At 39.0% G+C, this 27,871-nt stretch overlaps 1 protein-coding gene across 6 annotated transcripts in view; it reads right to left on the bottom strand.

Moving 5' to 3' along the window:
- The window catches only part of LNPK (lunapark, ER junction formation factor), a 54,185-nt gene extending 28,237 nt beyond the window's left edge, over positions 1–25,948 (bottom strand). For 2 of the 6 annotated variants that reach the window (XM_060779451.2, XM_067471404.1), the window contains exons 1-5: positions 25,858–25,948; positions 16,136–16,225; positions 11,700–11,744; positions 7,690–7,877; positions 1,741–1,799 (exon numbers count right to left, since the gene is read on the bottom strand). In XM_060779451.2, coding sequence (XP_060635434.2) covers positions 1,741–1,799; positions 7,690–7,877; positions 11,700–11,744; positions 16,136–16,162 — 319 coding nt within the window. In that variant the 5' untranslated portion in view covers positions 16,163–16,225; positions 25,858–25,948. Of the gene's footprint in view, positions 1–1,740; positions 1,800–7,689; positions 7,878–11,699; positions 11,745–16,135; positions 16,226–21,837; positions 22,143–25,774 lie in introns of those variants that run through there. The other 4 variants (XM_067471398.1, XM_060779459.2, XM_060779468.2 and 1 more) reach the window with 4 other exon arrangements.
- Positions 25,949–27,871: the final 1,923 nt, after the last annotated feature.

Genomic DNA, 27,871 nt, shown 5'->3' with positions numbered 1-27,871 from the left:
TATTTCACATTCCAAAAAAACCCTTCTGTCACATATATTCCTCATCCTACAAACCTCATCGATTGTGAGTAGTGCCTCATGATCAAGAGGCTGAATACCCAATCCCAGACTGGAAAAATTCCAGTTCAGAGTATCTTTATTCTGTTTAGATAAAGCATTGTTTTCTTCATCCACACCAGAACAGAAAGCATCTTACAAGACTTTTCATTCATCAGAATTACTACCATGGACTCTGAGAGGCAGCAGATCTCAATGATTACAGGCAGGATATTTTCCTAGTCCTATTTCCCTGAAATCTTTGGAATTTTCTCCATTCAAAAATTATCTAAGCCCAATTGTGAACTAATTAAGATGAGATAGTTGGTGGGCTCAGACAACCTAGTGACTTAAAAAGGACCAAAATTCCACAAAATTCGAATTCCCTTCCTCCAGTGGCCAACTAGACGCCAAGGGAAGCCCACAATCAAGGTATGAGAGTAGATGCACCCATTCATTTGCAAATGAATCTGAGAGGCATGCTACCTCCATAGTGAAGATATCTAGGCAGTAGCCAGCCACAGAGGACATTGTCCTCCATGAATTTATTAACTTTTAATAAACATAGCAACTTCACTACATCATCATTGTATACCACAAGTTTCAGTATCAGATGTGTTAGGTATCAATTACATATAGACCGAACTTGATGTAAAATATCTAAATAACCAGCTATATGCAAGATGCTAAACTGCACAAAGTGAGGTTGTCAAGGTGGTGCAATGATTTGTGTGTTAGACTACAACTCTGCACTCAGTGCACAGAAAAATCAAGGTTTGCTTTTTTTAATTTATTTCCAAATAGTTTGAGCCATGGCTGGTTGAATCCATGGATGCAGAAGGTCAACTGAATTCCATTTCTCTATACCAGCAATTGAACTAGGACAACATGCCTAATCACAAAACTAAGATACTTGAAATGATTCCATAATTTGACTAGGATCCAGTAATAGTATACTTTAAAAGAATCTTGCCTCTTTGACAATGGCCAGCTTTCATACTTTCCTGTCCATGGTCAACTCTATGCTGGCAACTATAATAAGCCAGAAAGGGCACATGTGCATTGAACATGTAGCTTGCTTGCCTGGTTTCCTAAAGAATCTTGTCTTTGGATCTTCATTTTGCATAAATCAGAAGTTCTGGGACTGTGAGATACTAATGCCACACATTCTGTCTTTGAATAACAGAGGAGGGAGAATTCCAGAAAGCCACTGGGAAAACTGAACCTGGGCCCTCGAGGTATGCTGCTACCCCAGGGCTGTCAACCGACCATCCACACTGTATAACTTAAAATAATGCAAACTTCTTTAACTGCAATGATATCTGAACCATGTGGGACATAAAACATAGGAGTATCCAAAATGCAATGCATTTATCAAAATATAAATGGGCTATAATCACACTTAACTTGTTATATAATAAAAAGTTATCTGAATATTCTTTTATCCTATAATCACTTTAGTGTTCAGCTTTCAGACACATTTAAGTACCTAACAATTAATCTACCCATCTCCACATTTTATATCCGTTTTCCATTTTATAGCTGAATATAAGGCTGAGTAGCCTCCTTCACATCTTACAGAACGTAAGCCATAAAGCCTCCCATTTGCAAGATGTTTGACACAAGGCAAGTGTCAGTGTCATCTACACACTCTCATTCTTAGTTTTATAGTATCCACAAAAGATCTAAGAAAATTGTACTTACTGTTTCGTTCTGTTCTTTTAGAAAAGACGAAGATGAGGAGTGTTCTTATAGACCAAATTCTGGGGAGATGGAGGGAAAGAAAGAATTTCTAATGTTAGCATTTAGACAAGAGTAAACTGGATGTTAGTGTCATTCTTCAATATCTTAACATTGCTAATTAATTTCACAATTTAGTCTAGTCTCCCTAAGGAACTAGCACTAAAAATACTGCTGCACAGACAATAGCTGAATTGCTTTAAGAAAAAAACATCAAGACTGCAAAATAATGAGTGTGACGTACACAGATTGCCAAATAAAAACCAAGATCCAGTCATCTGATCTATGAATGGAAGTTATAATGTTCTCTAAATGTTATTGAACTGCACCTCCCAGCCTTCCTCCGCAACATCTGGGGAGGCATGCAATTTCCTTTCCAACTTAATCCACCACTACCCACACTTACATATCTACACAAATGAAGCAAACCTGTACAAGGGCTCTTAGTATTGGAGGATGGGGGCCATGTTAGATGTACTTTCCTACATAAAACAGCTTGTCCAAACACCTACCTTGAACCAAAGAGCTAATGGCCAGAGGGGGATTGGCTGAGTGGGTTAAGGTGGTGGTTAATGCTTCCCTTCGTGAAGGCAAGATTCCAGCGAGCTTAAAACAAGCTATAATAAAACCGCTGTTGAAGAAACCATCACTGGACCCCACTAAATTCGACAACTATCGGCCAGTTTCCAATCTCCCCTTCTTGGGCAAAGTCTTGGAACGTGTGGTGGCCTCACAACTCCAGGTATTCTTGGTAGACACGGATTATCTAGACCCGGCACAGTCTGGCTTTAGGCCGGGACATGGTACCGAGACAGCCTTGGTCGCCTTAGTGGATGATCTGCGCTGGGAGCTCGACAGGGGGAGTGTGTCCCTGTTGGTGCTGCTTGACCTCTCAGCGGCCTTCGATAGCGTCGACCACGGTATCCTTCTGGGACGCCTCGCAGGGATGGGTCTTGGAGGTACTGTTTTGCAGTGGCTCCGGTCATTCCTGGAGGGTCGATCTCAGAAGGTGTTGTTGGGGGACACCTGTTCAACCCCACAACCATTGTCTTGTGGGGTTCCTCAGGGCTCAATATTGTCTCCCATGTTGTTTAACATCTACATGAAGCCGCTGGGGGAGATCATCCGGAGTTTCGGGGTACGGTGTCATCTGTACGCGGATGATGTCCAACTCTGTCACTCCTTTCCACCTGCTACTAAGGAGGCTGTCCAGGTCCTGAACCGGTGCCTGGCCGCTGTGACGGTCTGGATGAGGGCGAACAAATTGAAATTGAATCCAGACAAGACAGAGGTACTCCTGGTCAGTCGCAAGGCCGAACAGGGCATAGGGTTACAGCCTGTGTTGGATGGGGCCGCACTCCCCCTGAAGATGCAGGTTCGCAGCTTGGGTGTGACCCTAGACTCATCGCTGAGCCTGGAACCCCAGGTTTCGGCAGTGACCAGGGGAGAATTTGCACAGCTAAAGCTTGTGCGCCAGCTGCGCCCATACCTTGGGAAGTCTGACTTGGCCACGGTAGTCCACGCTCTGGTTACATCCCGTTTAGACTACTGCAACGCTCTCTACGTGGGGTTGCCTTTGAAGACAGCTCGGAAGCTCCAACTAGTCCAACGCTCGGCAGCCATGATTTTAACAGGAGCGGAGCGCAGGGAGCATACAACCCCCCTGTTGCGCCAACTCCACTGGCTACCGATCTGCTACCGGGCTGAATTCAAAGTGCTGGCGTTGGCCTTTAAAGCCCTAAAGGTAGCCCAAGCTACCTATCTGACCGCATCTCTGCCTATGAACCCACCAGGAGTTTGAGATCTTCCGGGGAGACCCTGCTCTCGATCCCGCCTGCTTCTCAAGTTCGGCTGGCGGGGACGAGAGATAGGGCCTTCTCTGTGGTGGCTCCTCGGCTGTGGAACGCCCTTCCTACGGACATTAGACTAGCACCATCTCTAATGGTATTCCGCAAAAAGGTGAAGACCTGGATGTTTGTGCAGGCGTTTGAGTAATTTAGTGCAATCTGGTAATGGAACATAGGAATGGAACAATGGACGACGAACCTGGACTACGCTTGGATGATGAGAAGATTGGGTACGGTTGTTTTTTGTAATAATTGTGCATTGTCATTGCTTATTGGTAAGTTATGGATAATGTGTTAAGTCAATTGTTATATGTTGTATGGAACCACTGCTGTTTCTACTGTTTTTACTGTTTGTGAACCGCCGTGAGTCGCCTTCGGGCTTGAGATACAGCGGTATATAAGCAAAGTAAATAAATAATAAATAAAATAAATGGAAAGCTAATGAAAAAGAAAGATGCTAGCATGAAGACTGATTCCTTGTTATTCCTATTGTCTGCCTCAGATTGAATCAGAGGTCCCAACAAAAAACAGTAGAAATGTTCTCTAAGGAGGATTTGAGCATAAAGAGTTTATACCTGCAAACACTCCCCATTTTTTTCTAAGCATGGGGATAAGTGGAAGTGAAAGGAAACCACAGAAAAACCAAGGAAAGTAAGAACATATATGGTGCCATTGTAGTGCCTCAAAAGTTTTTGGATACACTGACTGACAGATAGATAATTTTCCCCAAACAGAACCCCACAGCTTACTTGGACAGCTTGTCATGTAACCGAAGCCTATCTAAGGTTGAGTATCCCTTATTCAAAATGTTTGGGTTTAGAAGTGTTTTGGATTTCTGTTTTCTTTCAGATTTGGAATACTTAATATTTGGATAATGAGACAGCTTGCAGGTAGAACACATAGATTGAAAGTCCTATATGCATACACTGAAAGCAGATTTATCTACAATATTTTAAATAATTTGTGCATGAAACAAAGTTTGCTTACAAACAATCATAAGAAAGCAAAAGTGTTGCTATTTCAGCCATCCATATGGACATTTTCAGATTTTGGAATTCTAGATAGGGGATACTCAACCTGTAATTAAGAAGTGCTTTTCCAGATCCTATAAAAAGCAGACCTAGTGTCCCTTCACATCCTTTATTTCTAGAGCAGGGGACCACACCTTACACTATTTGTCACTACTGGCTATGCTAGCTTGTGTTGACTAGAGCTGCAAGTAAAATGATTGATGGTCCACTCCATCCAAATCGGTTATCTCTATCAGCCTTTTTAATAATATATATATTTTCCAAAGATATCAAAATTGTGGGATCCACAATATCACAGAATGTTCCAAAAGAAGTTTTATAAAATTACTAATAGAAAATCAGTACAACTTCCTACAGTCCTGTTGAAATATCTGCCTCATTAGGCACTCCAAGAATTGGGACCCTCTATGTAACAAGGTCAAGATTGCTCTTCCTCCTGTCAAGTTAAAATATTCTTATGCCTTCAAGCTTTTAGAAACTCACTGGGATGGACTTTTAATGTGTGTTGTACTGTTTTATAGCATATGTACAGATTTTAATGATTTTAATGTTTTTAACTTCATCGACTGTGTAATTGTCTCTTAAAATAACTTTTACATGTATACGTTTATGGATATTTTGGAATGATTTTAATCTGTATTGCTTTTTAATATGTCATTTAGCCATCTTGAGTCTCACTATTGGGAGAAAGGTAGGATATGAATGAATACAACAAAAACAAATTAAAATAGTTGTCTTCCATAACTGTACACAGTAACAATTTATGAGGAGATCTCCACAATGATCTAATCCTTCAACCTCTGCCTTTTATCCCCTTCTTTTATTCATACATCACACAATCACCCATTGAAATGCAGGCAAAAGCTTTCTAGCAGATTTGTTGCCTTATTCTAGATTTGTTTTCAGTTGCAAATTCTGTTTGTAGTGCAAATAAATGACAAGACAGATACTCAATTCATCCCACAGTTGTAGCACGTCAGTTGATCGCAGTACAACTATGAACAGAATAGCAGCATCAATTGCTTCAATAAACTTTTCATCATTTCAAAACAACTCCTTTTTTGGCCTTGACACAATACGGAAAGACTGTTTAATCATATTAGATCAACACTTTTAAAAGCAATTTCATTTTGTGAATTGCAAACCACTTTTTGTAAAATATGAAAGATACGAATCAAGGAAAAAATCTTCTCTTGGTGACTTACTGTACATTCAGAAACATAAATATTTTTGGTTGTTGCATATTTTACAGACCTTTTCAAAATAACCAGTAGATCAGGCAAGTTTTAAAATTTCAATGATATATTGTACCTTTAGTATGCAAACTCAAAAACGAAGACCTTTCTTTTAGCCATTTATTCATGTTTGGCAATTCTGTACATTTTTAAAGGTTTCAAGACAGTTCTTTGAATAACTTCCCTCTAGAATGCTTTGGATTTCAGAAATGAAACCATCTCACATGCCCCTATTTTCTCAAGTCTTCAAGCAGCAATTTAAATGCATGCATCCAGTTAGGCAAGCTTCCTGGAAGCCTGCTCACTTTGCCAGCATCAGAAACTATCAAATCCTTGGAGAATAACCTAAAGTAGCAATTTTCTACAGGACAATTCAAACTGGGAAAGATAGTCATTATTTACTTTGTTTAAGGTTGAAAATTTTCTAAAGTATATAATTGGTCACTCCAATTATTTAGTGTAGATTCACCTCTTGATCAAAGGTAACCATGGTCAGGCAGTGACTGGCTATTCATGTCTGTACGTGGGCAGAAAAGGGACTAAAATCTTGGAAAGAGACAAGATCCTCCCCCTCACACACTCTCCCACACTGCTATCTTTGCATTGACAACTATTTTCCATTCACTCTTCCTCTCACAAAACAAGAAAACTGCTATTATTACCATTTACTCTTACTATAGATCTGCATTTTCTCACTCAGTTTTTCTCTTGAAGACTGACTTATCTCATTTGATATCCTCTTTGCCTCATGCTCAGCCCACTCCTTGCAGTCCACTGTTTAGCACTGCACCCTCTCCATTGGTCCACCAATATTCCTTGCATCACAGTTATAACCTGCCAGGTTTAAAAACATTGTGTAACTGTGGCCCCTATCCCTCAAAAACTGGAAAAGGTCAACCAAAATTATAAGAGGGTTGAAGAAATTTCTCTACAGGGAAAATTTGCAACACTTTAGGGCTATTCAGTTGAGTGGATGAGAAAGCAAATAAGGAAAAGATAGGATGGATGTATACCAAAATATGCACAGTATGCAAGAAATGTAGAGACAGAATTTCCACATCCTCCATTTCTCATAATAACAGACTCTTGAGTCGTCCAATGAATCTGAATGGTGGGAAATTCAGGACAGATAAAAGGATATACTTCTACACCATGTAGAGTAGATATACTTGTCCACCGTGTACAGTGGAGTTATCCACTGTGAGGTTCAGTTATGGCCACCAACTTAGATTGCTCTTAAAAGGGAATCAGTTAGATCCATACAAGATGAAGAATATAAATAGCCACTATAGTTATAATGTTATGTATTATTTCCAGGATCAAAAGGAATATGCATCTGAATTAGTAGTTAGAAAAGCTACATCTATACTGTAAAATAATGCAGTTTGTCACCGCTTTAATGGCTATGGCTCAAAACTATGGAATCATCTGTAGTTTGGTGAGGCACCAGAAACCTTTGGCAAAGTTTAAAAGAACATGGAAAACTACGGCTCCCAGGATTCCATAGCATTGAGCCAGGGCAGTGAAAATGGTGTAAATTTGTATTTTAGATGCACCCCAAGAGAAAGAAATATCAAGGACAGGAGAGCTTCTTGATCTCGTAACCTTGCAGGTATTACATGGGAATCTGTGAGAATCCACATAATGGACCAGATAAGCTGTAAGTCCCACCAGCAGGGAATTTCTTTTATAAACTCTGGCACTATCAGGTGCACCCACCCAACCGACTACAACTCATTCTGCATTGCCTTTCCAAAAACAGCCCAAGTGAAAATTATGAAGAATGCATCTTTTACTTACATCAATGGAAATGCAAAAAGAGGGAGTGTCATGACGAACCTCGCAGTCCACTCATCGGGGAGGTACCAAAAATATATAATTATGCAGGAAAGCAGATAGAGAATAGATGAATAGAGGAGAAACCTGCCAACCCATAGCTTCTGTTGCCTCTGATTTTTTTCTCTAAATTCTTCCAATGCCTGAATATCCTGTAAGTTAAAAATAACATACACTTTGAATTATTACAGTTGATATTAGTGGCATTCATATTTCTGAGCCTAAGAACTTATGCCCCATCTATACTGCCATATAATGCAGTCAACCTGCATTATATGGTCAACGTAGACTCATCTAATGCAGTTCAATTAAGTTAAATTACACTATATGAGGCTCCACATACACTGATCATTTAATGCAGCTCAAACAGCATTATATGATCAGTGTAGACTCATATAATGCATTTTAACTGCATTGAGATGCATTATTTAAATCTACACTGATCATATAATGCAGTTCAATCTGCATTAAATGTCAGTTTGTATGGTGTCATAGTCTACACTGACCATATCATACAATTTCAAACTACATTATATGGCAATGTAGATGAGGTCAAAATCAGGTAATAAATATAATTCACATCCTTAAATGTTTAATGTAAGACACGATCAGATCCATGCTTTGTAAGAGCACATATGTATAGCTCCCACACATGGTAGATAATCCTCAGCAAGAGTAAAAATGAAACCAAGCAACGGGGAAGATGGTCAGCAAAAAGTTTATATGTATTTTTTCGCCATGTTGAAAACGGGCAGCCTCGGAAGCACAGTATCTTTGGGATCATGGGAAGAAAAACCAAGAAAGTGCACAGTTTTATCTTTCAAGTTTACTTTCTACAATCACAACGGAAGCAGTACAGATGACCAACCAATTCTGTACAAACATTTAGTTTCATAATCTAACATCCTGATCCTTACCATATTTACTTAGAAAAAAATACCCACTGGTTTTTGCAGAACTTCATCCCAAATTTGTATCTTTAGGCTACACCATCAGGTTTGTAAATAATCAGTCACCTGTGGTCAGTCCACAAGAGACCTTGTCTGCCAACAGGCTGGACAAGAACATCTTTGATCTTGAGAAGTTAGAACGGTCCAGGAGAAAAACTGCTTAACTGCAATTGAATTACCAGAAATATACAGGTAGATTTCAGGGGGGAAATCTATTCCGTGATTTTGAATGGAAGTGGTGCATGTTTCTTCCCTTTCCCTTCTCTTCTCAGGAACAACCAGTGTTAGAGCTTGAAAAGTTACTTTAAAAATTAATTTGTTACACAACTCACTACAAGTCTTGTCATTAACAATATCATCATTGTTAAAAAGAGTTTTTATTGACTGGTTTTTTAAAAAATCGGGAGTTCATTTTTTAAAATGTGGTGGTGAGGGGGGTAATTTATTCAAAAATTACCCAAGAAAAACATTTTAACACCTCCACAAAGAAATTTAAAAAAACAACCAAAAAAATGCTGACCAAAACTGACTGAAAAGCATTTCCAGGTTTCTGAAGCAGATTTTAGGGGTACAGTGAGACTCCAGTAAGAAATGAGCATTATCCTACTCAGATATCTACTCAGACAACTACTTCTAATCCTGAGTTTTCCCATGACTTAGTTCCATTACTTGTTAAAGATCACATAAAGTATGACGGTTCTTATGTCCTCATTAAATCTTACAGATAAAACTAGTTATAACATTACTTCCACAGTCTATGGAGAAACGATTGCGGGATAAGACAAAGGCAACTGCTAGGAAAGTTTACAGCCTCAGCCTCCATACAGTCTCAGGGAATAAGTCATCTAGTTCCAAGTGCAAACAGATTTAAAGAAAAAGAATAAGAGAAAGATATGCTTTGTTCATTGGCTGGCTGGATAGCTGATAGAATGAGAAGCAGATTGGCACTTGTTGAGTGGAAAGAGAAGGTCTCTTGCACATGTTCAGCAGTACTTCCATTACATTCTTGGTAACAGGTAGAAATATTTTTTTCTCACTTCTAAATGCAGACTAAATAAACTATTATACTGCTGATCCCTGCCTGCGGCGATCAACAATCATTAAAACACTTCTAAAGTGGGAGAGGTGATCTGTTTCCTTTTCTTTAGGCACTTGGTATGCCACAAGCATGAGGACACATGTTCTATTTAATTTTAAGAAGCCACAAGGCTTGCTGGTATTATGAAAGCAAAGGTTTTAAAGGGACATGTACAGGGTGGGTCAAAAGTCATAAAGGGGGTTCAATGTTTAGTAACTCCTTTAATATCATAGCATCATATACAGTTATATAGGAAATAAATGTACATTATGTGTAAAAAAAATCAAATCTCATTAATAAAGAAAAATTCAAAAGTTTTTGCAACATCAGACCCCTTCGTGACTTTTGGACCAGCCTGTACAATAAATGGAAAGTGGGAGAAATCACCAAATAATTAAATAGAATAGTCAGCATGTGTGTGGAGAGAAAGTTAGAAAAGCCAAATAACAGAATAGCCTCAGGTTTGACAGAGTAAAAACAATAAAAAGGACTCTTTTGGTTATGCTCATAGCAAAAGGAAGAACAAACAATGACAACATTGTATTGGGACAGAGAAAATGCAGAACTGCTTAACACTTCCTTTGCTTCAGTCTTCTTCTAAAAGGTTGACAGTACTCAACTGGGAGGGATGGAGCAGATGATGCAGTAGGGCAATACAGGAATATCCGGCTACTATAAACGAATTCAAGTATTAAGAGCCAGATGGAATACAAAGACATTAAAAGACTGGATGGCCCGTGTAGTCTCTTCCAACTATGATTCTATGAAAGCCTGCAAGAACAGCACCCAAAGCTCAAAACTGCATGCTTGCACATTTCATTTCTTTAGATCACAGCCACTATATTTACAACTACCACCTAACTTACACTGTAATCTTATGCATGGCCTACAATGTTCAAATGAGACGTACTATCTGGAAAGTGTGGATACACAGCTTTAGATTCCCACAAACACTATCCATTGATCATATAGAAAATATTAACCATCACCACAAATTTGTTATTCTATAAAGCAGCTAGGCTTAATTTACTATTAAAGAATTGGATTAGAAATGTGGAGGCCTGAAAGATATCAAGAAAAATGGTCCCCGAACAGGTAAGGTGGCCATAGTCTTTTTTTTCCAGAAAAAATTGGGCAAAATTGTATCACAAAATATTTAAGAAAAGGGAGTTTCTATAATTATTCCCCTTATCCACATCATTTCAAGAACTATTTGGCAAGTAGACTATTGTGTAATATTATGTATAATAGTGGTCTTTAGACCAGTTGCCAACACACAAATCATCAGCCTGTGGTGAGTTTCTAGGGATAGAGGTGGCACCATTGAGCAAATATGGAATTGATCTCTGGCTCATTAGAAAAAACAAATTTAGTTCCCTTCACCTAAAGATATAACCTACAAATATGAGGGACCTGGAACAAGGGGGGGGGGGGATGCAAGGAAAACACCTGTCTTGCAAGGAACCTTTTTAGCATTGCCTGTTTATGTGAATCAAGGAAAACCCAGCAAGAAAGATTAGTGAAACAGACAATTGTTTTCCTTCTTTTGTCCTGTATAGTTCTAGGCAGACATAAAGCACTCACTTACATGAAAAGGAAACCAGGATCAGGAATGACAACGATACTGTTATAATAATGCTTTTCAGCTAGAAGGCCTGGGAGGATTTTTTGTTTGTTTTTTCTATTAAAAAACATGTTTCTTATAGCTCAAGCTCTTGTTTGATCCAGATTTGGTTATACTTAAGAGTATACCCCCTACATTTTATACAACTAAGTTAATCATGATAATGGATTCTCATTCATTTATTGGGTCTAATGTAACTGTGTCTATGACTATATCTAGATACATCTTATGCCCAAGTCAAAATAGAATATACAGATAGCAGAAAAGAATATACAGTCACTAGATTTAGTTCTTAGAACAAGTAATAAAAAATACAACATACCTTATCAATTTTTTCCAATACTTCTACAGTGGAAGGTTTTACCTGCTTACAAGAGAAAATAAATTAGTATGAAATTTGATCCTCAAGAGCTCGATTATACACATGTCGCCAACAAGTGAATCTTACATTTGGAGACAAAATGCAATGATTTGCACTAGAAAATATACAGCCTTTCAAATATCATTTGTAATACTACTATCAACACTACTTCTACAATCACAAATCAAGTGACAGAAAGTAAAAGTATAGAAACGTCTGGACCACAAGCAGCAACATTTTCCCCATCAGCTCTTCATAAAAAATGAGAAAAAATACAACATGTTGGGGAACATGTTGTAGAAGAAGTGAGCCATTTGAAGAAGTGAGCAACTATGGAATGGCCCAATGTAGAGAAGGCAGAAAATAATTATTATACGTCATTTTTGAACAGCATCCGTTTTGTGATATATGAAATCAATACCTGAAAATAGGGCATAGTCAGCTTAAACATACCAATTACTTTCTCAAAACCAAAGCAAGCTACCCATGTTATTAATAAATCAATTCTATGATGAGGCAGTTTTAAAATGTAAGAACAAATAAATAAACATATTGGCCACAAATTCCTGCTTTACAAAATAAACATAAGCAAAGTTATAAGTTCGCAGAGAGCTGATTAAAGGCAAAGGATAAAGAAACCAATACAGAAAAGTTTTATGTTGAGAACATTTAAATATAATACTAATACATTTATTACACAAAATACTATTTGTGTGCATTTTCTACAAAGACTGTGGAAAGGAAGAGCTTGATAAATCTTCCTTACAAACAAGAAAGAAACAGCATTTATTGAGGCTGATCAATTACCCAAGTCACTGAGTTATATATATAAACTGCATTACCAAAAAATTTGAAATGCAACACCAGCAACAGGAATTGTATAAGGAAGTGTGATGCTCAATTTTGGCCAATCAGTAGTAGTAGTTATTATTATTGTTATCATCATCACCTTCAGGGCAGTGGCATTTGGAATGGGGAGAGGTTATGGGTTAGTGTATTGTAACTTCTACATCATGAATGACTATAGATTTCCAATTGTGTCTTTCACAACAAAAACTGCTGTTCCAAATATACAGGTTACCATGTCTATTTAATAAAGGCTTATCTAAACTGGCTAGTTATTGGAGGTGTAATACAGTTAAAGCCTCTTTAATCCATGTTTTAGAAACTACCTGTAGTTGCTTTATTCTTGGGGGAAGTAATTACACAAATAAGTGTGGTATTAGAAAGTTGTTCGCAGATGATGATGATATTCTTTTAAACCATGTATCTTAGGACTTATCTTCTAGTCAAGAGAAAATGATATTTCATACACTCTTGGCTGCTAAAAATTGATACTCCAGTATAAGAAAGAGAACATTCCCACCTGTGATCTGGAACATTTGAAAGAATGATGTCTCAACATAATTTACAAATTGACTTATATTCAGAGATTTGGTCTACTTCCGATTTATTTGTATTATTATTGCATATGATTTCTTTTAATTAAAACATTATGAAAATCCTCCAGATAGTAATTGCTATGCCACTACAACCATGATTTTGGTGACTGCAACTGACGCCAAATCGCTTCCAACATTATTTTTTCGCTATCAGGGGAGACATTTCATGCTGTTTCTGGATGAGATATTAGCTACCTAATCTGAAACCTTTATAAAGATTATTTTACCCACAAACAGTGGTTTAGTTAAAATAAATGGAGTGGAAGGAGACTGAAAATTTGAAAAAGTGGGGTCACACTGAACCCCTGCCAGGGACTACCATGTACCTCATGGGCAACACAATTGGCATACCAGCAGTACATGAGCCAGTGCACGTGCAAAACCTGAAATCTGAGAGTGTTTGCTTCTCCTTAACCCTTATAGCAACGTATACCAGCCCATTAAAAATAGAAAGCGATCTTTATTTCAATGTTAAAGAGCTCTATTAATTAGATGTGTCTTTTCCAAAGTCGATTATTTCAATTATAAAACTTTCTCATACTGAGGAAAAGCAAAGCATGCTCTACACAGACATGTAAACATTCAACAATTATAAAACTTGCTCATACTGAGGAAAAGCAAAGCATGCTCTACACAGACATGTAAACATTCAACAGAAGTACTGCACAGAATTAATAAGATTCCTACATTATGTCTAAGGATGGAAATAAATTGCTCTATGTTGTCTTTCTCTTTCAAAATCCACACAGCATTTTATTAGAAACCACGAGTGTTTTAACCACAGTTTTCACTTCAATTACATTTTCATTCCATAATCAAAGAGAACTGAGAAACAGACTGTCATTCAGAACATATTTACTATGTTGGTTCACCACTAGCCTATTCACAATTCAGACAAACATACAGGGCAGAAATTGTAACACTTAGTCCACCAGATGTTTTAGAATACAATGCCCACAATCCCTTATCCTTTGGCATGCTGGAGGATTATGGGAATTGCAGTCCAGCAACATTTGGTGGGAATCCTATTTACTCAATATCACATAGGGAACTGAACTACAAGAGTGATTTTCAAACTCTAGTCCTCCAGGTTTTTGGACTTCAATGCCCCAAAACCTCAGCTGCTTTGGTCAATGATCAAGGATTCTGGGATCTGCAGTCCAAAACACCTGAAAGACCAGAATTCGGGAAAACACTGAACTAATATTAATCCCTAGTGCTAAAAAAACAAATAGAAATTCTTGGCCACTTAAATGAATTACTTGCAATGGTTCTTTGTTTCAACTGGATTGGAAGCCATAAGTAATTTTAAATCAAGTAACTTGTGTTCTTAGCCTCAAGTTAACTTCACTATGTAAACATATGGATAATAACAGCTACCTATCTTACAGAGCTATCATGAGAAGACATGACACACAATAATATACAATACAGCTTAGTAAGGTAGAAGTTAGCAGAAAAAGAGGAAGACTGCATTACAGATAGGTAAATTCAATCCAAGAAAACATGGCCTGAGTGCAGCAGACCTGAGTGTAGCAGACCTGAAGAGAGCTACTAATAACAAGGTGACATGGAAGTTTGTAATAGGATATCTGCTAATCAATTTGGCAGCAATTAACAACTATCATACAGCACCCTTATAACGCTCACAAATAACATATTACTCGAATCTAACGCTCGTTTTTTGTTTTTTTGTTTTTTCTAAATTACCTTGCCAAAATTAGGATGTGCATTACATTTGCGTAATAAGGTAATCTTATTGCTGAGCCAAAACAATAGGTGAAGCTGCTACATCAGCACCGTGAGCGTCTATTTGAGGGGTGTCATGTGTAATTTGTCATAGCTTAATGCAATATAATCATCAAATTTGTAATTTGGTTGGGCATCTGCACTCTTTGGCAGAGAAGGCTCAAGGCCTAGTAAAACTACAGTCCCCATAACTCCATAGCATTGAACCAAAGTGTATTCATTCTACAGCATAGATGCCCCCCAAGGTTTCTTTTCCATTCCTGAAAGCTTTGGTGTACCAACACAATTGTTATTAATTGTGAAGGAATTCTAAGCAGGAAGCAACTGTAATTGACATATTACAAAAAGTGCACCTTTTGATGCTGTGCATTACATTTGCCAGCAAATACTTTTTTTGATTTCAAGGTTTTAAAAATTGAAGTGTTTATTAGATTCAATGGTGCATTAGACTTGAGTAAATACTTGGTATTTACTCAAGTTAAGAACAAGATAGGTTCCGTAGGTCTGTTCGTAAGCTGAATTTTATGTAAGTCAGAACAGGTACATTTTTTTAAGTGTAACTCCAGCCTCTATATCTTCCTGTTGTCTCAGCCCTGTCCTTAAATATGATTCTTTTGTAAGTTGGATGTATGGGCCCCTCATTTACAAAAAGGACTAAGTTGCCCTAAAGGCTACTATTCAACATCACAAAATTAGCTTACCAACACTCAGCAGATTTCATGGCAGAAAGTACTTTTTTTCTAGGCAATAACTTTCTACTTGATCAATGCTTGGTTGCTGACAACATGCATTTCTAGAACATTTGTCCAGAACACCCCTTTCCCAGCAGAACTATGGTAGATATAATTCAACACAGCATAAAACATACATATGCCTGTTGATTTCAACTGACTAAACATAAATAAATCACTTACTTTGAGGCCATCATTTAGGAAGTGATGTTTAATTTGGACCTGCTCTATGATTTCTGACAAGATATTCTGCAATTTCAAAATTCCAGTCTTACTTTGTTTGGAAAGCCAACTGTCTGAGCTAGAGTCAATGCACTCATGAATATAACTTTTGCAATCATCTTGCACTATTTTTATAGACAATACGAGTCTAGCTCTTCAGTCTATGCCACAGTAAATGTATCAGAAACAACATTTGAGACCTGGTTCTTCGGGCAATTAAAAAATCCACCTCTAATCAACAAAATTTACTTACCCGCCATCTGGAAATGATTCCACCCATTTCTTTGTTTGCAGAGACAGGCTGTTTTATAACTTACAATCAATCTTGTAATGCAATTCACAGCTAGAAGTAAAGCATTAGAGTTTTAATTAAAATATAACCACAATATAAGTCAATTCAAATGACAGTCTAGGCACCCATATAATTACACAACCCAACTTACATGACTCATCATTTCCAAATTCTCTATCACAATCTAACTTCATATATATATCCATTTTCCATCATTCCCCAGATTAAGTATCTTGTCTGCAAGTGTGGTGTTATGAAAAAGGTTTCTAGAGAAAATTCACCCCCTAAAATACCAGGTTGCCCATTAGATACAATCTAATTCAAATCCTTCTTTAATTAGGACTACCAAGCAAGTGACATCACTAGAAAGCAGATTCAGAATGCAGATTTTGAGAACTAATCAAAATTTTACCCAAAAAATCAGCATAAAAATTACTGTAAAAAACTTTGCCTGATCAAGAATCTAAATTCAGTTCCAGCCCTAACCATATAAAAACAATCTGAGAAACTCACATCTATCTTGCTATATAGTAGTTCTTGAGAGTTTCATTTTTTGTTGAGAGAATGTATTTATTTATTGTGTCAGAAACAAATTGAGGATACAATTAAAATGTATTTAAAACACAGTTAAAAACTTGGCATTATGCTAAATGTTCTTTGACCAGTAGCTGGCCACTTGGAGTGTCTCTGCTGTTGCTATAATAAGGTCCTCCACTGTTCATGTGGCAGGGCTCAGGTTGCATTGTAGTAGGTGGTCTACTACCTACTACAATGGTCTGTAGTTTGCTCTCCTCCACACTCGTATTTCATGGACTCCACTTGTTAAGGTTGGCTCTGCATCTCGTTTGTTAAGGTTTGTTAAGGTTTGTTAAGCCCCATTTGTTAAGGTTGGCTCTGCATCTCGTGGTGCCAGAGCACAGTTTGTTCAGTGGCTTTCAAGTCAATCAGTTTTCTGTGTGCCCAGGAGGGAGTCTGTCATTTGGTATCAGCCATGGACTGAAGTTCTGGGTTTTAGCCTGCCACTTTTGGACTCTCGCTTTCTGTGGGGTTCTTACAAGTATCTCTGTAGATCTTAGAAAGCTATTTCTTGATTTAAGGCGTTGGCGTGATGACTGATATTTGAACAGGAGATGGGCCGGAGATGTCAATGCCTTGGTCCTTTCATTATTGGCTGCTACTTCCCGGCGGATGACAGGTGGTGCTATACCAGCTAAACAGTAAAATTTCTCCAGTGGTGTAGGCCATAGGCATCCTGTGACAATGTGGTGAGATGTATTCCACATTGGGCATGCATATTCAGCAGCAGAGTCGCAAAGTGCCAGAGCAAATGCCTTCACTGTGTCTGGTTGTGATCCCCAGGTTGTGCCAGTCAGCTTTCATATATTATTTCTAGCATCTACTTTTCACTTGATATTCAGGCAGTGCTTCTTATATTCTCAAGCAAAGTAACACTTTTTAATTCTTTTACTTGGAGTCTTGTTTCCAGTTGACTCAAAACTATAGAGATTGTGGCCTGATATGTCTAATTTGGTAGTCTTCGAATCCTTCCTTGTATACTATCTCAATTCAACAGCCAGGCTGCATGACTTTGAGCAATGTCATTTCCCCTGTGGCCCCTAAGAACACAAAATCCCCCTGAGGTCACTGCTGCTCTGAAATGGCTGCTTCTTGAGTTTGGGTGTCCCAGTTCCTCAAGAGTGTTGTGTTGTTGATACACTAATCCAAGAGTATCCCTTCAGGTCAATAATGTCAAGGTCAGTCATGTCAATGGACCTACATTTGTCCTTTGGTATGGTCTCCCTCATTCAATCTCTCTTAATCTTCGTTTGTTCCATGGATAAAATTGCAAATAATAGTTTTTATAAGGACCAGTTCAAAGGGTTCTAGCACAGTTTATTTATTTGCATCTTTCTTTGCCCCTACATATTCTGGAATGAAAACTCTGACTACTCAACAGTAGACTGGGAATATCTGCACCATACCATTTCTGCCTCTCATGACATCTGTATCTCTGCTTGATCCTTTTGGACAGGATAAAGGGAACATCTACAGTAACAAGCATTCAAAACCCTGCCTCTCCTTTGCTTCCCACTTAAGTGCTCACCTCAGTTTCCCCACATTATGTTCAACACAAAACCATACAGTATCCCCATATCCATGGGAGATACATTCCTGACTGGACCACAGTTACCTGAAACCACAGATATAATCGAACCTTGTTAAATTAGCTGACTTACAGTCTCAGCATACCATTTTGATGTATATGACTGAAAAATTCCTAGAAAGTTACCTAGAGGAATATCTAGGATCACTCTGTAGGAATCTCTATGTCCTCCTCCATGACTCTATGGTAAACTGGGGGGGGGGGGGGGGCAGAAATACCTTAGACTCACCTAAAGGACATGGCAAATTCCTGGAGAAACTATTTTCCCTTGGGTACAAATAAACTGTAGGTAAGAGTTACAGGGTCTTACTGTATGGGACTTCTTTAATCCCAATACACTGTATTATTTGGGATCAAGTACCCAAAGGACAAATACAATAGAATAGGACAATTGTTGTCCCAGTATTTTTTTTGATCGCACAAAAAAGACCTCTTGTGCTGACAATGGTATTAGGTAAATGCCTGTTTTGGAAGTCTGGTTCTGTTGAGCAACAAAGTGTGATTCTGCAGCAGTCAAATCTCTTGTTTAGTAGGATCAATTAAAAAGCAAAGATGCCTAGAATGAAACCATAATATAAATACTGTATGCTTTAAACTGAACCACTGACACTTATTTAATAGAATGCCTTGCTCTGTGGTTCAAAAAAGACATTCACAGGGGAAACATGTCTGAATGCTTGACTTTCACATTTGCCCAAGAAAACACAATGAGCTTACTTTTGAGTAAAGAAGCCTTGGATCATGCTCTATGAATTGCAAGTAACCCAATAAGTCAAATGTTGGAACTAATATTTTATGTGTTATTGTGAATTTCCTTCCTAAGCTAGAAGAACCAGCAGTTCACCACAGGCAAAAGTACATAACATACACCCTAGTGTATCTTTCCTACACCATCCACATAACCAATGTAAGTTTGTTCTTCAGCTACCTGATCTCTATATTCCCTTCTCAAATTATGAATATGTATAACTTCTAACCAAATACCACAGACATTTACTTTCCATCTCATGCGGAAAGTCTTTCCTCCGATTCCTACTAGCACTTGCTTACAGAACATTTGGACACTTATTTCTGAATGCACAGGATCAAGCTACAAAATCTGTTTGTTTTTTTCAATGAGAGACTTTCAAATAAGTCAACTTTAGTTGCCACATAAGTGTTTCTCCTTAAATTCCTTACACACCTGCCAAAAATTCAAGCAGAAAATGCCCTCTGATCTCTAAAGTATATACAGACTACAAGGGCAATGCTCCTATGGTGTAGAGAGACTCAATTTTCTTGCACACATGTTTTATTTGACAGAATGACCAGTTACCATGCATGCTTGTTGGGAAATATATGAATTTCAAAATGAGAAACGATTTGAATCGATGATTTAAATTGGACCTTTTTTTCATGGTGTTATACAGCCTTGATTTAAAATCAATCTCTTCTGGCGCTGGCCTGAATCACTGCTAAATCTATGTTTGAAAATAGGAAGCTGCCTTGTATGAATTCACCCCTGTGCTTCATCTAGCACAGTTTTATCTGTTGAGGAGAGAACACAAGTAGCTTTCCTATACGTCAAACCATCAATCTTGGTATTGTCTACCAGTAATCTATTTCAACCTGATGCCTTTCAAATGCTTGGGAGCAGAAGTCTCCTTATCCATCACCACTGGTCTTTGGTATTGTAGTCTAAAATAAAGCAAGTCTACACATATGAGACACAGCACTCTCGAATCTCAGATGAATGTCTTTTCCAGCATTACCTGAAAATGTCAGGAAACATAGTCTACACCTTTTACATACAAAGCCATTTTTCCACTGCTCAGTCAACCTCAACGCCATTCCATCCTATGCAGTGCTTATGAAATGAACTGCCTCCTTCAGAATTGCTAGCTAAAACAGAGAAATATCCTCTATTCTTTCCTCATTTAACCTGAGAAACTACAGGATTCTTCAACCAATCACCCCCTTCCTGCCATCACAGTTACTATGCCAGAAACAGAAAGTCTCTCTCTCTCTCTCTCTACATTTTTTTCTCTTACTTAGCCATGACAAATGGGAGAGGCCACCCTTTTTCTACTGATGTTGCCATACTACTATGTGGAAGGAGAAGAAAAGAATCGGACAGGAACCAGAATGGAAGTGATTTGGATAACTGACTTCAGAAGAGAAGTGTTCTGTTCCCAGTATTCCTGATGATCAGGCATGTTGGCCTGGAATTCTGGAAACTAAATCCAAAATATCTGGAGGACCAAATTTGAAGCAGCATTCTACAGCAATTGTGGATCCTCAGAAGTTGTTGGTCCCAACTAAGATGTCTAATGGTCAGTCAGGGAACTATGTACCAGTAACATATATTCAGAATCACGGCTTTGGGAATAGTATATATATGAAAGTACAAATGATAGCTACACAATCCAACGTACTATTTGCTGAGGCTTCTACAACTCAATGTGTAAAAACCTACACAACACACACCCAAAGCAGACATGTACAGAGCTTAAATATATACAGGGTCAAACTGCATATAATACCTAGACTATGAGAAAACAACAGTTTGCTTCCAACAGTTTTTTTAAAATTACAAATCACAGGTATGGTGGCTGCACACATACAAGGGAAGTGCAAGAGTGAAAATGGGGTAACCCCTTTGGGTGTTTTTCCAATTAGAATTTATCACACCTGAGACTTCCTTTGGCCCTGCAAATAGGAGGAAAACATTTATCCTAGTAAAGGAAAAAGTAGCTGAGGCAGGAATGGGGAATGGAACTGAGGTGCTTTCTCATATATCTCACAGCTTGTAATTCTGTCTTCGAGAAGGCAAACATTCAAAGTGCCACAAGTCATTAAGCAATAGCATGGAATATGATGCTGAACAAAATATTCAAATATAAGTTAAGCATCCCTTAAACAGAATTCCAAATTCCAAAATACTCCAAAACCCAAAATAGTCCATGAGTGGCTAAGATAATGACACCTTTGCTTTCTGATGGTTCAATGTAAACAAACTTTCTTTAATGAAAACATTTAAAATACTGTATATATACTGATCAGACTATATGAATAAGCTGTATATGAAACATACATGAAGTAATGTTTAGACTTCGGCCCCATCTCCAAGATATTTCATTAACATAGAGGTATTGCCAAATCAGAAAAAAATCCAAAATCTAAAACACTTCTAGTCCCAAGCATGTGGGATAAAGTACATTCAAATCAATGCCAACCTGCAATTACTGCAACTATACATGAATGGATAGTAATTTTAAGGCTTGTAAAATAGCAACATGAATCTAATGAATAAATATTACAACAGAAAAATATACATAGTTGTACCTTTAACTAAGCACACTAACAAGGATGAGAGAGAGAATTAATGAAGGGTGAACCATCACTCCTTGTATAACTGTAGCTCACTAAATATTTCTAAACTGCAGTTCCAAAAATCCTTCACTGCTGGTTAAGGATGTTTTAAATTGTTTGTTGAAAACATATGGAGGGCCACACTTACCAAACCTGCCTTGGATCCACAGTAACAAGCAGAAAATAAGGGGAGCATCTATTCTCTCCTTTTGGGAGTTGTTTTCTTTGCTGAACTCTTCCAATAGATCTCAATAAGAAACAAACATACTATGTAACTTCCAGATATGGCCTAATATTTCTCCAACGTACATAGCTGGCATGTTGAGAGAATAAGAAGCCCCAGATCCTGAATACTTTTTCAGTGCTCCTCCTGGAAAACTCCTAGATCTCTCCTATGTATGACAGCATACTTCCACTCTCTGGCTGTGGATCTCCATCTCCCCAGGCAAAGAGGTAAGGCAGAGTTATTGCAGAGGTGACACGTAATGGCTCTACTTGTTTTGTTAGACTACATTACAGATCCCATGACCTCAGATAATTAGCAGCTAATACAGACAATGCCTTGAATGGAATGTTAATCACTCAAAGCATGATCAAAACACAAAATGATGTAAGCTATTTCCAGAATGAGCTGTGGGGAGGAAAAAGAATGAGAAAAATGCTTTCCTCCCACTTCCAGGAAGAGTCCAACAGAATCTTCCTCTTCAGACTGCAGTGCACATCTATTTTCTTCACAAGCAACTTCTCCAGAAAACAAACTGGTGATTCATATTCAGCAGTGACAACTTGCACTACCAGTTATTTACAGTTGGCAGCCATTATCCAAAAACATTTTTAAAAAACACCCTGAAATAAAGTATTTATTTTGGATCTATCCCAAAAAGAGATGAATCCTGTCTCATGCTTAGTCTTAAAACCACAAACTAGTCCATGCAAAATGAAAACTGAGAATGTGTCTTGGCAGGAAAAAAACAGAACTTACTGCAATCAGAATATCTTTCTTCTTTTTCCATTGATCTTACACAACACACATACATTGCATAGTCCCCAAATTATCTTAAAAACAACAAATGTCGTAAGATTATCATTACTACTTGAATGTGAGGAAGTTGGATAGATAGCTGTGTTGAGGCATGAGGAGTGGGAGGATCCAAACTAGTACTTCTAAAATCAAGGTATGTACTTAATAGATGGCTCATCTATGAGGGCCAACTACTTCTCCCTCTTCATCCCAGGTGCTAAAATACTGCAGATCCAGCAAGGAAATATTATCCTCGTGATGACAGAATTCAAAGCCATGGCCGTGTTAGTCTGGAACATCAGTATGCAAAAGGGATCTTGTAGCACCAATGAGACTAATGGAGAGAAAGAAGTTGGTAGCATTGGCTTTCATAGACTAACTCTACAAAGACAGGCATTAGATGTAGTAGATTTCTATCTAGGAGAGCTTAGGCCCCTTCTACATTACCATATAATCCAAATTATCAAATCAGATATTCCACATTATATTCTTTGAACTGGATTATATGAGTCTACACTGCCATATAATCCAGTTCAAAACGGATAATCTAGATTCTATATGGCAATGTAGAAGGGGTCATGGATTACCAACTTCTTTTCTTCCAGTTATGTCTCAAAAGTACCACAAGATTCTTTTGCATACAGTAAAGCACCCAATTCAGTCGGATGGACTGAATTAGGTGCTTTCCTGTATGCAAAGGAATCATAGAGTTGGAAGAGAACTCTGGGCCATCCAGTCCAACCCCCTACCAAGAAGCAGGAAAATCGCATTCCAAGTACCCCTGAAAATGGCCATCCAGTCTCTGTTTAAAAGCCTCCAAAGAAGGAACCTCCACCACACTCCGGGGCAGACAGTGCCACCGCTGAACAGCTCTCACAGTTAGAAAGTTCTTCCTAATGTTTAGGTGGAAGCCATTGTTCCGCATCCTAGTCTCCAGGGCAGCAGAAAACAAGCCTCCTTACTCCTCCCTACGACTTCCCCCCACAGATTTATACATGGCCCTCATCATGTCTCCTCTCAGCCTTCTCTTCTGCAGGCTCAACATACCCAGCTCTTTAAGCCACTCCTCATAGGGCTTGTTCTCCAGACCTTTGATCATTTTAGTCGCCCTCCTCTGGGCACCTTCCAGCTTGTCAACATCTCTCTTAAACTGCAGTTCCCAGAATTAGAGACACAGTATTCCAGGTGTGGTCTGACCAAACAGAATACAGGGGTAGCATGACTTCTCTGGATCTAGACACTATAGTTCTATTTACACAGGCCAAAATCCCATTGGCTTTTTTAGCTGCCACATCTCATTGTCGGCTCATGTTTAACTTGTCCACGAGGACTCCAATATGTTTTTTTACACGTACTGCTGTCGAGTCAAGTATCAAATCCATCTTAGGATACTTGCCTAAGTACTGACAAACAGCACATTCATAGCTACCTAGCTTTGTTCCTTGGCACTTCACTTCATGTATCTGAGGGTCCTTTCAGACAGGCGCTATATCCCAGGATTTGATCCCAGGTTTGTTGTTTATCCCAGATTATCTGGCAGTGGTGACTCATATAATCCAGGATCAGATCCTGGGATATAGGCCTGTCTGGAAGGGCCCTGATAAAGCAGACCCAAGTCTATGACAGATTCTGCTACTAACTTCTTTCTCCCAGTCACTAGGGAGTACAAGACCTCTCTGCATGTTAATCTCCATCATACGGACCAGGAATAGGCAAAGTTTGGTCATGTCGGAATTGTGGGAGTTGAAGTCCCGAACACCTGGAGGGCTGAAATTTGCCCATGGCTGATATTGACAATTATTTTATTTATTTATTTATTTACGACATTTATATGCTGCCCTTCTCACCCCAAAGGGGACACAGAGCGGCTTACAAGATAGATAGATAGATAGATAGATAGACAGACACATACAATATATTATATTAAATTAAAATATATAAAATGAAAGCTCAAGCAAAGGAAGAATCTGTGGTGGTGACTTGGCAGCATCTGAGCAGGGCTGCTGACGACACAGTGACTTCGGGTGCGTCTATACCAGGGGTCCTCAAACTAAGGCCCAGGGGCTGGATGCAGCCCTCCAAGGTCATTTACCCGGCCCTTGCTCAGATTTAGCCTAAGTCTGAAATGACTTGAAAGCACACAACAACAACAACAATCCTATCTCATCAGCCAAAAGTAGGCCCACAATTCCCATTGAAATACTAATAATTTTATATTTGTTTAAATTGTTCTTCATTTTAATTATTGTGTTGTTTTAAAGTGTTTTTTGCACTACAAGCAAGATATGTGCACTGTGCATAGGAATTCATTCATATATTTTTTTCAAATTATAATCCGGCCCTCCAACAGTTTGAGGTACTGTGACCTGGCCCTCTGTTTAAAAAGTTTGAGGACCCCTGGTCTATACTGTGGAATGAATTCCATCTGAACATTGGGAAGAACTTCCTGACTGTGAGAGCCGTTCAGCAGTGGAACTCTCTGCCCTGGAGTGTGATGGAGGCTCCCTCTTTGGAAGCTTTTAAACAGAGGCTGGATGGCCATCTGCCAGGGGTGTTTTGAATGCATTATTCCTGCTTCTAGGTTGGACTGGATGGCCCATGAGGTCTCTTCCAACTCTATGATTCTATGATTCTATGAATGCACTTTAACTGCCTGGCTCAGTGCTAAGGAATCCTGGGATGTGTGGTCTGGAGAGGGGCCTGCACCTTTTGGCAGAGAAGGCGAAACAGCTTGTGAAACTACAAATCCCATGATCCCATCGCAGTTTCAGTGTGGCCAAGCTTCATTCATTCTGAGCCATCCTGAGAGGTCTCTCATTCTCCATTAAGTAGAACAGCGAGCCAACTCAACGCCCTCCAGGCCCTTCAGTCTCTTAAACTGACGCTTCGAGGCCTCTTGCTCCGCCCCTCTCTTTCCACTGAACTGAGAAAGGCCACCAAAAAGAAGTCACCAGTTCCAACCATTTCTGCCCTTCGACCCCAAGTTTCCCTTTCAAATCAGAGCAGCCGAAACGCCTGTGCGCGCGCATACGCGTAGAACAAATGCACACACATACACACACACCTGCCATTCCCTCAGTTTAAACACGCACCTTCCCCGCCCCTCAGCGCCTCTTTTTTCCGTCTCCCAACGCCTGTGCCACTCACCGCAAGAGGAGGAGGAGGAAACGCGAATCCCCTTCCTTCGTCCCTCCCAGCCGCCGTCGCCTCGCGCCAACTTCCTCCGCGGCTCTCAGGGCGAGGACCAACGAAAGCGCCCTGGCAACGGCGCCGCCACGGCCATGTTGGGAAAGGGCACGCAAACCGCCGTTTAGGAGAATGGACTCTCAACGCGCACGCGCAAGGGAGCCGGCCATCTTGAACATGGGCAAGAGGCATTTTTAGGAGAGCGAGAGTTGGCATTCAATTCTGAGGGGCGGGGACAAGAACCAAACTAACAATCGAATCGTACAGCAGCTGCCTCTTTCCAAGGGCTGCCAATCATGCAGAGAAGGCTCCGCCCCTTGCCTTGCTGTCAGTTTTCTTCAAGTGGGCTGCGGCTGGCAGTGTTGTTTTGGCGGGAAGCTTAAACGCCCTTTGCTATTGGACTTATCATCTCATAAGAAATATAATACTGGTGGTCAATATTTTATTTTAAACTAGCCATCCCCTGCCACGGGTTGCTGTGGCACAGTCTATGTATATGTGTTTTTTGTGTGTATATATGTGTGTTTGTGTATATATGTGGTTTTGCGCATGTGCTGTAATGTATTTTTTGTTTTTTTTGTCCTTTAAAGTCTTCTGCTGTGTGTTTCAGTGTTTTTAATGTGTGATCGCTTATATTTTTGTCCATGTTTTAACAGAAATATTCTGAGTTAGCTCTTCCTTTTTCACATTTGCATGTCTTCGAACTGCTAGGTTGGCAGAAGCTGGGGCTAACAGCGGAAGCTCACCCTGCTCCCCGAATTCAAACCACCAACCTTTCAGTCAGCAAGTTCAGCAGCTCAGTGCTTTAACCTGCTGCACCACTCGGTTAATCTTCATTAAAAAGGTAAAGGTTTTTCCCTGACATTAAGTCCAGTCGTGTCCAACTGTAGGGATTGGTGGGCATCTCCATTTCTAAGCTGAAGAGCTAACGTCCGTAGACGCCTCCAAGGTCATGTGGCCGGCATGACATACCTAAGAGGCACAATGGGGCAAGAAAGACTGACCAGACTTGAACTCTACTGAAGTCCATCGATGGAACCTGATTTCTGTCAGTGTATTGGCACAGTTTTCAAGTGTTTCCAACAGATGTTGTGGTATTCTTTTGTAACTTTAGATTACCAGTTAACAGTCATTTTCAGTTATTTTAAGACTTGAAACTTTGTAGCTGAAATAGAAAATTGATTAAATTAAGTCTATATAAAAATATAGAATGAACCATACTATTTAAATTATTTTGTGTTATGGAACTCATGATTTGCTTTTAAAAAAGCTTCAGTACCCCCTCCCCCTCAAAACATTTTTCTGGCTCCGGCCCTGTCTGTAGCCTTTTGCAAGCCAGCCAATTTTTCTGGAAAATCACAATTTTTGGTCGCTTAGTAAATGTTCATTCCACTCCTTATTTTGTTGTGCTGTCTCTTGTTTATTTGCCTCACCAAATGCTTCTCAGGGCTCTCCAGCATGGACTGATGAAGACATATTGATAATTGGTGACATCTTGCTTCTCTCCATTGAAACCAGTAACATTCTTGTTTTGAAAGTTCAGTTAAAGTGACCATGTGTGTCCTGTTGAAATCCTATGGTTTCATTGCATAGGCATTTCAGCCTATAGTTTACCCCTTTCTTTTATGTCCCAGAGCAAAAGCAGATATATAATTTTTATCCAAAATGCAACAGGAAAATGAAATCTTAAACCAATTTGGTGCAAATAAAAATACAAACTCATACCAGGAATATACAATATAATATTCACATTAATTGAAAATCAATTTTAATTGATTATATTCTACTTCATCTGTGCTGGTACGGCTGTGCCAGGAGCTCCAACTTTATTTGCTTTGTATTAAATGTTTGCTTGCAGTCCAAGGTTTCAGGGATTCTGCAGAAAGGTGGCTTCCTTTGGTTGCAGCCGTCGGGCAAGTCACCTGTCCATCATTGTTAAGTTATGGTCCCACCCCTTGTTCAGGACAATTGGGAA

This window comes from Anolis sagrei, chromosome 1, assembly GCF_037176765.1.
Source record: "Anolis sagrei isolate rAnoSag1 chromosome 1, rAnoSag1.mat, whole genome shotgun sequence".
NCBI lineage: Eukaryota > Metazoa > Chordata > Lepidosauria > Squamata > Dactyloidae > Anolis > Anolis sagrei.
Note: the sequence above shows the minus strand (reverse complement) of the source record. Positions and strands in the feature narration are given on the sequence as shown.